This window comes from Condylostylus longicornis, unplaced genomic scaffold (assembly GCF_029603195.1).
Source record: "Condylostylus longicornis isolate FDR11 unplaced genomic scaffold, ASM2960319v2 ptg000048l, whole genome shotgun sequence".
In the NCBI taxonomy this organism is placed as follows: domain Eukaryota; kingdom Metazoa; phylum Arthropoda; class Insecta; order Diptera; family Dolichopodidae; genus Condylostylus; species Condylostylus longicornis.
The window spans coordinates 13033904-13049809 of record NW_026578017.1 but is presented as its reverse complement, the minus strand read 5'-3'; the positions used below and the strand labels follow the sequence as shown (position 1 = coordinate 13049809).

General features: G+C 23.5%; 1 protein-coding gene across 2 annotated transcripts in view; it reads left to right on the top strand.

Moving 5' to 3' along the window:
* The window catches only part of LOC129611180 (protein grainyhead), a 249900-nt gene that overhangs the window by 127059 nt on the left and 106935 nt on the right, over positions 1-15906 (top strand). For both annotated transcript variants that reach the window (XM_055524173.1, XM_055524174.1), the window contains exon 7: positions 8830-8992. In XM_055524173.1, coding sequence (XP_055380148.1) covers positions 8830-8992 — 163 coding nt within the window. The remainder of the gene's footprint in view (positions 1-8829; positions 8993-15906) is intronic.

The following is a 15906-nucleotide window of genomic DNA, read 5'->3' as shown; positions in this document are numbered from 1 at the left end:
TGTTTCTTCAATTTAAATTGATGTTATGTCTTCTTTAATTGACATTTCACCCACAATGTAAAATGTCAAAATACGAGAACAATTCGATAAATTAATTCAATTCAATTCAATTTTTTTAAAGTATTTTTTTTCCTCATTCTCTTGGTTTTTTAGATTTATTTTTTTTTTTTTTGAAAATTTTTAATATTGCTGTAGGATAAATTGGAACTACTAAACTGTAAAAAGGTAGATGAAATGTTAAAAAAATTAAGGAAAATTTTTTTTTTCGTATTTTGTTTTTTTTTTTTTTGTTATACATACCATTATTATAATGTAAAAGTTGAATTTTAATTTTGTTATTTTTGTTGTAAATATTAGATTGTTATACAACAATTGCAATTTATTTTAAGATTTATTTAGTTTTACTTATATAATTTAATGTATATTTTTGTATTTTAATAAAGATGTGCATTAAGGGGACATTTCTCTCATTTTCATTTTTGTTATTTTCATTTTTGGTTTTTAACATTTCTATTTCATTGTTGTTATCTTGATTTTAATGATTTCAATTTTATTCATGGCATTTTCTTTTTTCCTCGATTTGCTTTTTTTTTTAGGTTTTTGTTAAACTGTCATTGATTTATTTAGAGAATATATTAAAGAATATAAAATTTTTTAAAAAATCTCATCGAATTATTTAGATAATTAAGATGTTGGCTTATTGTATACACAGTTTACTTAAATGATTTTTTTATGAATTTATTGTTGTATTAAAAATATTTATGTAATTGTAAGTTAAATATTTCTTTTTTTAAAAATTAAATTTATTATAACATTGAATTTAATTGAAAAATACTTGTACATAAAATAGGTTTTCTATTATACAAAGATGTACTATGTAGAAGTACATATATATATATACACGCAGGCCCGATTCAGATTTATTCGATGTCGCACGCGGTTTCTAAAAAGTTCGCCCCCTACGCACCCCGATTTCAGAGCAATGGTCAATATTGAATAAACATTGTACATTTTTTGTAATTTTATCATGTTCAATGCAAGATTAGTCATATAATTGAAGCCTGGCGTTGAGCTTTCAGCTTTTTGCTTTACGATGTTTGCATATATTTTTAAGAAAACATCTAAAGGAAAAAAATGTAAAAAATTTTTAGTTTTTTTTAAGCTGTTAATGGTGCCCCTGTTTTCCAGACCAAAGGACTTACTTTGCATATATGCGGTAGATCCGGAACAATATAGCTAATTTTTAATATTACTTTCTGAACAACCATATGAATTATACATAATTTTACTTTACATAAAATGAGAATCCTTCTTATAGTTAATAAAGTTAAATATTTTGAAATTTAATATGTGTTACATAATATACAAATATTAATAATTTGAAATAAATTTTCTTATGCCAGGAATAGTTCCGAAGTTGCAAGGTTCCGAAGTTATAAGCGCCTATTTATATACAGGAAAAATCTGATCACTTTTTTTCAACAGGCTGTAGCGTGTAAATGAGTTTATCTGCATCTCCCTTAAAAAAATACATATAATATATAAAATAAATAAGAAATTTTTCGAAATAATCTGCATTTAGAAAACATTCTTTCTTATACCAGAGTAATATCAAAACAATTTAGATTATTCATATTACTATAAGTTATTGGATAAAAAGTCTAGTAATTATTGTTATCCAGTATAACACAAACATTGGTTTTATTTGTAGGACCCAATGCGTTGAAAATAAAACCAATATATAGCAACGCCATCTCCCATAGCAAAAATTTATATTCCAAGCAAAATTTTTTTAAATTAAATTAAAAAAATTCATAATAAATTGTAAAATTATTTTATTATAAATTATTTGTGCGCATTCTACACAATATTTTATTCAAAATATTTACTTGAAAATTATAACATTTTAATAAAGCTAAATGATTTTAAAGTCAAATGTATAACAGCAATATAAATTGAAAATATACGAACATGTCATTCATATCCCGGAAATCATGTCATCTTTTTCTATTTTTCTTTTTGTTTTTTAAAATTAACTTGGAAACAATTTTTTTCTATATTTCTTTACAATTCTTAAAAAGTGTACATACCATTTCGTACATATTTAAATTCTATAAAATCCTTTCCTTTTTTCTAAACCAAAGAAAACAGTTTTTTTTTTCTAATTCCATGGATTTATCCAATTTAATTCAAAGCAATTGTATAATATTTGAAAAGTTATGAAATTCTCGAAGAGATGAAATTAAATTTCAACAAAAATTGTGTGTGTGTGTGGAGAAAAAAATGAAAAAAATTGAATTCTAATTTTTCCTTTTATTTAAAAATAGCTAAACTTTACATTTCAAAGGAAAACTCTCTTTAATCGTTTTAAAAACATAAAAATTCTTAAAATATTTATACCAAATTATGTGTAGAAATTTTACATTTCTGTCTTTAACAATCCGACCATTATCTACTTATATGAATTTTACTTATATGTATATGCGGTTTCAAAGATTCGCAATAAGAAAAAAAAGAAAAATATGAAAAAATTTGACAATTTTACAATTATGAGTGGAATTTCATTTCATTAAATTTTTCATTGAAAGAAAGGTAATCTTTCAATATTGTTATAAAATAGAAAATAAGAAAATATAAGGCCTACGTACTAATATATGTATGTGTAATAAACAGGGTATTTGGTGAGGTTTGGTGCAATTTTATGCATAAATTTAACCATTGAAATTTAGTTCTGGAATGACCAAAAAGGCTGTTCTAAATACGGCAAGTAACAGCAAATATACAATTTTTCAAAGATGAAAACTAATACTCGTAAGTAATTGATTCGGAAATACAGAAATTAAATTTCAGAATACTGAAATTTTCGGAATTTCATATTTTTGTGTGAATTTTTTCTAACACAATTTGAGATTCTAATAACTTTAAATAAAGCACATCACAGTTTTATTACCCGTAACTTTACCGTAAATCTGATAACCTCCATGTTCGGGTAAAATTGATATTATTTAAGCGTAATACATATTGCTTTCATTCGGATTTTAAACCATATAGCGCATCTAAAACCTAACATTAAAATGAATTTCAAATTCGCGTAAATAATCCATAATAGATTGTAGAAAATTCATGAGTAATTGCAATAATTAAGACAGAGTTTTAAATTTTATAAAGCTTTGTTAAAAATTCGTGTTACTTAAATAAGATTACTTTTAAATTCCTACTTAAACCACGACAGAAACTTCTTTAATTATTTTCCAAATGGTTTACTATGAATTTTCTAAATGTAAAGCTTTATCACACACTCTGTATTGCATATACGAGTATAAATTTCTGAAATGAAAATGAATCTTTAGAAATTTTAAGTGGTCTCAAATCTTATTATTAATCATTTTTATTTTATTGACAAAATAATAAAATCTATGTTAAAAAATATTTATAAATGGAATCACGATTTTTATTTAAAATATTGAGTAAAAGAAAAATATTCATAAATGTCTATAACGCGAGCCAAAACAAAAGAAAAAAAAAACAAAAAATTTAATTGACTTCAGGGTCTTAGACTATTAAAATTAATTGTAATATTATGTTTTAAGGATATATTTTGATTTTAATTGAAAAGTTTTTAATATTTTTGTTGACAGTTTTCCATATTATGTTTTAGGCTGTTTGGAAAAAAATTCTAAGGCAATTATTATGGTTGGCTATATAATAAACTAATTTATCAATTAATTTTTGATATGCAAGATTACATAATAATGTAAAGTAGGAAGAATGCGAAATTTCTAGGATTTCCAAACTAATACCATATTGTTAAATTGGACTTTTGATCTTGAATTAATAGAATTTCTAAAATTGCCTTTTCTAAAATAGTGTGAAAATTTACATGTAAACGAAAAATGTGATGTTTTAATAGCAATGATTTTGTTTTTTTAATTTATTTTGTATTATCATTCGCTATTTGAAATTTTAGTTTCAATTCGAAATTTATTCGAGTGAAGGTGAAGATAGCAAATTTTACTTTACTGCATCTTGCAATATATAGTCTATATCTTACTGTAATTGCCAATAAGCTGAATTTTATCCTAAAATATCTTGAAACTTGAAACGAGTCAATATAACAAAAATTTTTGACTCTAATTAATTTACATATGAGAATTTTCCAAATTAAAATTTTCCAAATATTTTTCTTAATATATTGAGAAAATATTTCACATAAGATGAATTGAAAATCTTTAATATTTTTAAAAAATTTATTGCCACTTTAAAATATCAAAAGAAAATGAATGAACAATACAATTATCTTTTTTAAACTTGAATACTTAAAATTACAAAATGTTTTTGTATATTTAAAAAGTACCTTATTTTAAAGAAATAAGTGCTCTTTAACGATCGAATAAGATGTCTTTATTTAAATTTGGTATATAATTATGTAGCTCACAGAAAAAAAAAATAAATTTTAAAATTTCCGGTAGCAATTTTTAGCTCTTTTTCACTAATACACACACTATAATTTGTACATATCTTATTATTCAATATATAATTTAAGGTAATGTTATACTGGCATTGTTACAGTTTTGTAATTGTAGTAATTGCAGTATCGATCGTTATAAATTTCGAATATATTTGATAATTATTTTATTATTTTTGATCGGATATTCTTTTATTTAGTCAGACTTAAGATACGCTTTAAAATACAATGTTGCGAGAAAATACATGTCTGAAGGAAACAAAATTGTTTTCATTACGACACTTTTAGGAACAAGAACATTTGATTAGGAATAAGGACAACGTGGCGTAGCTGCCATTGTTCTTATTTTTTTACGAGTTTTAATTGCCTTTATGAGTGTCTGGCAACTGGGCTCTCTTAAAAAATTTGTCAAAAAATTGACAAATTTAAATTGTACTTTAGAATATTCCTAAAAATGCCAACAACATTTTCAATTTAACCATAGAATTTTCCTTTTGTTACAACATTATTACTTAATCTATTATTTCGACTTACACTTTTTTGAATAAGTCAGAAACTATTTTTATGCATGATGTTTTTTAACTTGTTGTAGGCTATTAAAATATTTCCTATATAAGACGTTCTTGCTAAGCTTCGACATCTTTATCGACTTAACAAGACATATCTGTTCGTTTGAATTTCTGTCCGTTTGAATATCTGAATTTAGATTCAAACTTTAGCAGTGAATATACTCCTCTAAGAGATACATAGCATTTGAACTGTGATATAATATCCTATATATTATATTTAAAACAGCTGCAGTTTTAGGAATAAAATTCATTTTTAAACTTAAGACTCTATATACTCACCACCTAAATATTTTTAAATAATGTGTGTTTGGCGATGATTAAGGATGTATAGTGCTTAAGGGCCTAATCGTTTTATCTTCCTTCAGCAAGTGAGAAGAAACTTAATAACTGTTATATATTTGTGTAATGAAATTTTTGGCTGAGAAAAATTATTCGCTATTGCGTATCTCGTTTTTTCCTAAAATGTATACAAAATTTCTTCACTTTGTTTTCAAAAGTGAGACATTCACTCGATAATTTGAGAAACAGTGAAAAATTCTAATTAAAAAAATGAGCAATCTTATTGGAAAAATGAAATATCCATTAGAAAAAAATGAGATTTCTGATTTGAATGTGAATAAAATGTGAGTAAAATTCGAGATATACGACTAGGCTGTAAATTTTACACAAATACATTAAGTAATAGGTTAAGTATTTAGTTTAAATCCGCTCTCCGCCTTCCTTATCTAAAAAAAAACATTATTCTTAGGTAAAAAATTGTAATTAAAATATTTATAAATGTTTTTTAATCAATACTTGATCTATTAATTAATTCGTTCATTTAATTATTTATTTAATTTTTATTTAATTTTAATGATTTATCATTTCCGGATAATTAAAAAAAAAAATATATCGTAACGTTAATTGCGTTCTTATATACGAAAATCTCATTAGATTACTTTTGTACACTAAAAACGCCGCGTGTGTGGGCAATTAATATCTCTGATATTGTTTTTTTATAATTATAATAATATCGTTTTTAATTTTATATGGTAAAATTATGCATTTAAAATTTTTTATTAATTATTAATTTTATATAATTACAATCTTATTAATTTTAATCCTGTTAAAAAATTAAATATTATATAATTGAATTTAGTAGAGATTAAGTTTGTATACTTCTATTTAATTATTATTTTTTTTTTATAATTATGGTACCTTTTAGTCCCACCCAAAACAATAATAGTAAAAAAATTTAATGGTAATAAAATGCAATAAAAAATTAACTTCTTATCGTTAGAATTTTTAGTGTTAATGTTTAAAAAGACCGAAACGAACAAAATAACAATATTATTCCAATATATAGTAGACAATAACGTAATCTTGCAGTACGAGTGATCGTAAAATTAAATTACTTTTTTTTTCCAATACATAGTTTATTACACATATGGTAGTAAAATAAGTGTTTTTTTGTTTGCGTTTTTCATCCTGCACAGTTGCATTTTTGATTGTTGTTTCAATCAATTTTCCATTTCAAAACTCTTAAAATTCTTTCATAAAACATTATTTAGTTACGCTAAATATCATGGAACATCTAAATCACTTTGATTGGGGATGACTTTAAGTTCGGATTTGATTGTTTTTCCACTGTTCTTTTTGTTTTCTTTGTAACTTTGTTAGTTATTATATGAACACATTCAATTTCAATTGATTTGATTTATTAATGCCAGCCAGAGAAAAAAAAATGCAATCTTATTTGAGGATGTGCATGCATATTGTACTTTTGATGGACGTAAAAGTCATTAATATGAATTGATGTGCAATATTCATTTATACATATTTGTGTAGATGTGCATACGTATTCACTTTAAACACATACTTAATTGTATTTATTGCATCATTTCTTTTGGCATTTATGTTCAATTCATCATTAACTTTTAATCTTTAAACTTAAAGTAATAAAAATTATTGTATATCTACAAAAAAAAAATCACAAAAAGTACAAAGTAAATAAAATTTTTGTTGTTTTGTCCGCAGTAACATAATAGAACCAATGAGTAATGAGTTAAGGTGCCAGAGTAAATAAACAGTAGGAACTGGCCAATGAAAGTATGAAAAATAATATGTCCGTACATAGATGTAGTTTTATATAGTATGGTTTTTTTAATATATTTAAAAAACTATGAATATTTTACACATTTTAAAATTTTTTTTTACGATCTCACATCAAAAAAGTCATTTAAAAAAATTATGAACGTTTTCCAAATCAATTGTAATTCAAAATGATTGCATATTATATTTTATGTTTTATGCAATTTTATTTTAAACTGCTGTTAAATGCTTAATAACTTTGTGATTTGTAATACACTAATAATACAAAAGTTGTAAACAAAAAAGAAATAATCCTATAAGAAAAAGGAAGGCCGAATATGGTAAACCCTCATAATATTTTTACTATAGCTAAATATTGTTAGAAACTAATAAAAATGGAAAGGAAGGAAGAAGAAATTGGCATTTAAAGAAATTTTTTTTTTTAAAACTCCAACAAAAAATTATAAATGTATGTGTGTATGAGTTAATGTGTTTACATATGTGTTTTTTTGTCAATTTTAATTTTTAACTAATTGAATTTTTATTGAGCTGGGTTTTACGTATGTTTTTCCCGAGCATTTTGTACTTTTGTTACGCACATTGAATGAAATTTTATTTGTTATTGATGTTGACCATTCTGCTAACTCCCATTACTGTCTTCTATAATTTTAATTTAGTTACTTACTTCTATAAATTTCAATTCTACAAATTTAATAACGAAAAATAAGATGGCTTTATAAAAAGTACTTAAATACTTAAGAGGAGTGTTAATATTATTTTGATTTTTACAAAAAATTACTAAAAATTAGGACAGTGGTTATATACAGTGGCAAACTAAGGCCTAAAACATAAAATTAAATTTTAAGTCCTAATTTTGCTTTAAATACTTTTAGTTGTTTTCCATGCTTCAAACGATTTTGTATGAAAATACTTAGATTTGTGTTCAAATCGACTAAACACCACCTATTGGAGAAAAAGAAAAAATTTATTAATTTTGTAAAGTAAAGTGATCAAATTCGTTGATTGCGAATTACATAAAATACTTAAAAGAAAAAACTTTTTTTGCCAATTTTTACGATGTAATGTAAAAATTTTTGATTATTACAGTTATTATTTGATTATTATTAGAAATATGGTGGTTATTACTTTTCCAACTCGAATAAACCAAAGGTGAAAGTATGCTACAATGAATATACTACAATACTATACGTGACAATGTGTTTAAAACTTTTATGTTCAAATCGGTTTTTATGATTATTTTACTCTTTTAAAATCTTAAAAAAAAAAATAGCAATGATTTTTGAATCTCTTTAATTTAAAAATATTTGAGTGTGCAAATAAAATTTTTAGATTTTTATTGCTATATATAAATATTAAAATTATTTATGTGTGACTTAAGGAAAAAATGGAGTAAAAACAAAGTAATGTGCTGTTCGAAAACCATTAGTAATAATTATGCCTAACACGAAATGAAAAATAACGTTCAAATGCAAGTAGAATGCGTCTAGAATACATTCTTACTCATAAAATATAAATTCTTTTACTGTATTACGTTATTTTCTATTTAAAATTTTAATGCTTTGGCAACATTGTAATCTATATTAGTTATGTGTATTGGCAATAATATGAGAAAATAATTTTCTTACTGGAATACTTTTAAAATTAAATTACATGTAATTTAATTTAATTTTTATTTTTATATATACTTTGTTTTTTCGTTTACAGATTTTCAAATGTAGGATTTAGATATCATCTAGAAAGTCCTATTAGTTCATCACAACGTCGTGAAGATGATCGAATAACATATATAAATAAAGGACAATTTTATGGTATTACATTAGAATACATTCCAGATCCGGATAAACCGCTTAAAAATACAACAGTTAAGGTAAGAATTTATTTTTTTCTTTTAAAAATTATAAAGAAGAGGAAAATAGAAAGAGAAACTTAATTGTAATATTGTTGAAAATTATGATTGGCCATAAACATATTATTATGTATTTAAATCTGCTTTGAAAACAATTTTCTAAACGATTATTTATATAGTAAAAGTTAAAATTATTTTGATTTTTCCGATAGTAAAAATGTTAATTTGAATCTCTTAAACGACTTATTGGTGGTTGATTATAAATACAATGTTACAAGATGATAACGGATTTTATCGATACCTTGGCGAGAGTTAAATAAATTTCGCTTATGTTCGTATTATATTCGTATTTCCTTTAATTTACCGTATAAGTTTTTTATTAATCAGAATATATTCTACTTGATTGGAGTGGATTTTAACTACATTTTGGTTTAGGTGTTGATTTTGTGTATTCTGCATACTGTAATTCTTTAACAGTTTCAGTTTTTAAGACTCAAATATTTTAAACGCGAAAATTATAAGAGAAAGCAAACCGACGTTCAGATATTTAACAAATAATCGATTTTGAAATTCAATTCTGGTTAAATAAATCATGAGGCTACCAGCAATTGTTCTATTTTAATATATGAAGATCATGTACTAAAATTTGATTTTATTCATTAGTTTTTTCAATATGTTTTAAAAAAAGTCAATTTCCGTATATCATCCCAGTAAATCCTTTACTCTCATGTTTTCAATCCTTTTCCAGAAATGCTTTTTTTATTTTATTTTTAACTTACAAATTATCATTTGAGTCATTTTTTTTGTGTACTTTTGCATTAAGAAAATAAGAATTAATGTTGATCCTTTAAAAAATGCATTAATATTTACGGTATTTGAGATTTATTTATCCTTAAAGCAATACCTAGGAACTAGAAAAAATCATTTGATATCCTTTTGAATGCAAATGTACTTATAGAGGAGGCATTCACAATATATGACTTTAAGGTATATAGAGAAAAAAAAACGTATAAAAAAATTATTGTACATTTAATTTTTTTTTTCCAAATGCAAAGAATTAAGCATGAATGATGAATGTGCATAATTCTTTTCTTTTTATGAAAATCCTGAGAAGTTCCGTTCTCTCGATCTTCATCTGAGTTAATTTTTTTTTTACTAAGTTCGTGATCCTCGTTAGAAGAGAAATTTCTTTGAATAAAAATTTCATAAATTTTCTTAATGCATAGATCTTTGAATGACGAGAAAAAAAGGAAGAGGGCAATTTTTTTTGCTTAAAATTCTTTTTCTGTATACGAAGGACGATTGTGACAAAGGTAGGTAAAACAAACATAAATTTTATGTAGATGTCAGTTATTTGGTTTTATTTTTATTACTCCTTAGTTGCTCCTTAGTTTTACTACACAGATTGTTTATTTCTTTTTTTTTTTTTGTTGTAATTGAATGTTGAATGAACAAATTTCAATTTGAATATAATATTTTTTTTTATGATCCTGTCAAGATGTAATTAATTGGAATTTTATGTTAACACATTTGGTCCTTTTATTTTTCCATTATTTCATTATTTTGTTACATTTTTTTTTATTTTTTTATTTTTTTCCTCAAAACAAAAAATGAAGAAATGATAATATACAAAAGAAGTAGCTATTTGAGTGGAGGGAGAAACTTGAGGTTTGTAACAAAAATGTTTAAATCTAAATTTAATTAAAATTAATATTGAAGGAATGGTGTAAGATTGGAAAGCAGTCTGTTCAATTGAAATAAGCAAATTATATACATATATTATATGTAATATATAACACATATCGTATTAAATATATAGTGCAAGACTTAAAAACGATTCAACTTAATATTCTGTAGAATTGTTAGTAAAATTATTTTTCTTTCTTAAGTTTAGGTTGATTTCACGAAAATTACCTAGAGAAGAAATTTTTATAGGTATGTGCAAATGTATTTATAGCAATACGAAATTATCCGCCTAATGCCAGTTTAACTGACCAAAAAATTTGTTTATTTTTAAATTGTTATTTACACTTACTTTTCCCGCTTAAATTATTACAATTTCGTAAAATTTCAACCGACGCTAAAAATTATCAAAATTTTTGAGAATGTTAAACTATTTCTTACATTGCGGTAAAGTTTTTCAATTAGACCATTACGATACGATCATTATTATTTTCTTTACTTCTAAACCACATTTAAGATTAAAATTTCTTGGGCATTAATTACTTTTTAACAGCTTCAGTATTAAATCTATTTTGCAGTGGCTATAACATCTTTTTCCTTTTGCAGAAATCAGAAAATTATGAATTTCAAAACTTCTTTACTCAAAGAACACAAAGAGCTTCTGTTACTTCGTCTTACCGATTTCATTTATTTTATTGTTTCACTTCTCTTAGTTATCTCAACAAGCTTCGAGCAGTTGCATAATAATTTAAATTCATACACTTTAGTATCCTACTCTTGTATTTTAATACAATTGGTAATTGCAAAAGTCTACTAATTTCTATATAATCCAATTTGATTCCCAACAATTTTCTACCCTAGAAATATAATATTTTTGTTCAGTTTACCAGTATGAACTGCTAAAAGTTGCCAGTAGAAAATAAGATTAATATAAATTTAAATTCTTATAAAAACAAATATTGTAATTTTACAGATTGGATGCTTTTTTTTTTGTCAATTAAAAAAATTTTTTAAGTGTTGAAATATTTTGTCTATTTTTAATATTTTCACGTCAGATTTCTTTTTTAAGTCACTAAAAAAAAATTCCTTTACATTTCTGATGGATGATGTGTACATGTGTGTGTGTGTATTAAGTTGTCTTTTAGAATCGAAGAAAAAAAAAATAAAATATACAAATCATTTTTCATTCTGTATGATCTCATCATTTTAAGATGAGAAGAAGATGTTCATATGTAGACGAAGATCCATTGCAATGTACAAATATCATATCCAAATTAGTTTCGGTGCTGAATCATGCAAATTAATGTTGATGTTGTTGATAATTTTTTTTTTGTAGCTTTATACGTTAAACTCTTTACATCAATCATTTTATATGAATTTTTTTTTTTAATAAAAAGTTAAAATAACACCCTTTTGCGCGATTTTTATATTGTATATATACGAATGAATAGATTAAATATATAGAGGGTTAAAAATTTTGGAGTAATAAAATATTACGATCAACTCGAATTTTAAGGAATAACAGAAAGAAAGCAAAAGAAAATCTCTAAAGTAAAGACGAACATTTAGTTGATCCTGCAGAATTCGTAAAGAAAAAAAATATTGAAATTTTTTCTTAAATATTCAATGTTTGATTTGATGATTTGGATTTTATTGTTTGATTTACGGTATAAAAGGTATATATGTAAAACTTTTTATCTCTCCATCAATCTTCAAATTAAAAAATTTTAAAAGGATCAAAATAAAAAAAATTGGAACAAATTTGCATATATGAGAAAAATCATCGACTTTCAAAGATGCCCGATAACATTTCGTTTTCAGTTTTTCGTGTTTTTTTTTTTACTGACGAAGAATTTGTAACGGCAGCTTAGATAAACCCTTTAAATAAATAAAACAAAAATATATAATTTTTTTTTTTTTTTTTTAAAAAACTTTCCTTTATTTTCAAGTTGAATGGTGAAAGAAAAAAAGCTGATCGAATAAAAATGTTTTATTCTTCTATATATTTTAAAAAAAATTGTGTTGCTAGAGGCGATTTTCTGGAATACAAGAAATTTAATGATGATCTCTTTATTAAATTTATTTTTATAAAATACAAAGAGTAGCAAAAATATTATAATCTTATTTATAATGAAATATGATAAAAAGAAAATAAATATAAAATGCAATTTTGAAAATCGATTAAGTATTTTCAAATATGAGTTACTTTACGTAATAAGTTAATCATTACAGATACCCCAAATTGCAAATTAAGAAAATTGTATTTCCAAAAGATCATTGCTCTTTAATTTATAAAGAATTTTTAAGATCGTACAAGATTTCATTAATGAAAGTCATTTACATTCTTTTGCATCGCTCTTGTCGCGAAAATTTCCAGAACAATTGAATTGATCATACCTCAATTTCATTGTTACATTCCACTAAATAACTTACTTAAAGTAATAAATATAATAATGTCAGTAACCTATAACAACACCTACTTGAAATTTGGTTAAATTACTCGGAACATTTAACTAACCACTAAAGAAAGTAATGTTAATTTCTTATTATTCTATAAAGAAAATACAAAATTTAGATTATATGCCAAAAAATTGTAATGCTTAATGACCAAATTCTTAAAGTTATTGAACAATTATTTAAGAAATTGGAAAATAAAATAACGACGTGCAATTAGTTTAAGCCATAAGCAATTATTCAATTAATGTACAAGTATATTTTGAAACGTTTTCATTCTTCATATACATATGAAATATGCAAAAAATTTAAAATTTACTTAATCTAAAAAATTACAATTTTAATCTTTATATAAAAACTTAAATTGACCATTGTTTCAACTTTGGCCTTTTAATAATAATCTTTCATTTTTTTGCATTTTTTTCTTTCTTTGAATTACTAATGTCCTACAGCATCATTCATTCACCTGTCGGCTTATAAGATATAAAATATCATTTCAAAAAAAAAAAAGAGGAGTTTTAAGAGAATGTACGCAATTTTCCTGGATTGAATATTTTTAGTGAACTTCACTTATATTTCAAAAAAAATTTTTTTCCTGCATGTCCGCTACTACAATTCTCTTTTCTTTTGGTTTTCTGAATCATTCTTGCTTATATAATTTAACTATTAAATGACAAGTACATTTTGTTTTAAATGTTTTAGCAAAATTTCAGGAAATTAATTTTCATCTTAACAGAACTGTGTGCCATATAACACATTGCCACATAACACTTTAACTGGAGTAGTCCGAAATTTAAATGAAAATCTAGAGCTTCTTTTTTTTGGAAAGTTTGCCTGTATTCAACTTCTTATACTCACAGTTCTCTTTTTTATCCTCTATTGTTGACTATTATAAATATGACAAATAACTTATTTAAAATTAAGGAAAATTGTAGTTTTAAACATAATTTGTAGTCTATAAATTTAGTTATAGTAGTTTTAGGGTTAATTCACCATATATGGATATATGTAGGTATTTGGGTTTTTAACAATATTTTGCACTATTTAATATGACTGCTTCATTACATTTTCGGTTTTTTCACTAATATACATCAATGCATATTATGTACATTAATACGTTCAATTAATAATGATCTATAATTACTTATGTATTATAGACTTACATTTGATCTGGGATTTGTTAAAATTTATTTCCATACTTTTAGTTAAAGAAGAGCAGAATATATTCACTGCTAATAGAGGTTATAACAGAAATGGGGAAGAGAGAGAGAAAGACAATTATAGTGAAGGAATAAATGACAGAGTAAAATAAGAAAGATAGAATAAAATAATAATTGAATATTTTTGACAGATTGATGGCAGAATGACGAATTTATTTGTCATATTAATTTGACATATTTTATTATATTTTTTGATGATTTTTTATTAAGACAAAAATAAACATTAAGATTATTGTAGTATGCTTAAACCTAGAAATTAATTGTCTTACATCTTGTCTAGATTTCCATATTGGATTTATGTCTGAGACTACGTCATTAAATCTCAAAGTTAAAAAAAAAAGAATTCTACTGACACTATATCATTTCAATTCCATGTCGTTCAAATAATTTAAAAATTTACTTATTATTTTTGAAATTTCAAAGGACGTAGTAAAATTAAAAAAAAGCATATTGATTTCTAGAAAATTATACTGATAGTTTTTTTTAGTACTACAACAATATTTCCATAACATTTCCATGAAATTGGACAAAGACTTTTCATATTTATTCCACAAGTATTATTTTCTAAATAAATGCATATATAAAATTAATTTCACATCATTTTAAATGAATTAAAGGAAAAAAAAAATTTATGTGTAGACCAACTGCAGTGTTTATTTATATTATAAAAATTATTATTGTCTTGGATTTATATTTCAATTTTATATTTTTATGTTAATCATTTTTTTTTTCAACCATGGCTTCACAGGTGGTATGAAGAAAAATAAAAAATCCCGAGGGATTTTTTCTCTCTTAATTTGCTTTTTTTTAAATATATTTTATTGGTGGGTAATTGAATTAAATCTTCTTATTGTGCATTATGACCTCGGTTATTTTATTTGTAGAAATCATAAAATAAAATTTTATTTCTAATGTCCTATAAAAATAATAATTATGACTTAAATGTGTCTTATGTTTATCCATATACATACATATGTATATATATATTAACAGACATAATTATTTTCTGATATAATTTTATTTTAATATGTGATATCACTTGTATCAAAGAGTTTTTTATATACATATATACTTAGGATTAAAATTATGAAAAAATATGAGAATAAATAATTATCAATTAAAATTTTGCATGATAGAAATTATAAATGAAAGTTAATATTAATAGCAATGAACACTAAATTATTTTTATTTTATTAATTTACAAATTTTAAATTTATTGGGGTTAATGATACGGCATTTGAACATTATGAATTTAATTAAAATTTTGCAAGAGAAGATATAAAAAGGATATTGTGAGATACCTAAGATTTTTCGTCCTGTAAAAATGTGTTTTGTAAAACGCTATTATTATTTTGTTAAGAAGAAAACTTCTATTAATTATGAATAAAATATCGTTTATTCATAATTAATAATTGTAACCTAATTTATTGTAATCGTCAAATACAATGTGATATTTGACAATATAATCAAAATATTAGAAATACTGTACTTATAGTAACGAACATAATGCGCAATAGTTAACGATCTCAAGTAATAATAATTTCAGATAGATAAAATCAATTAAATAAAACATTCATC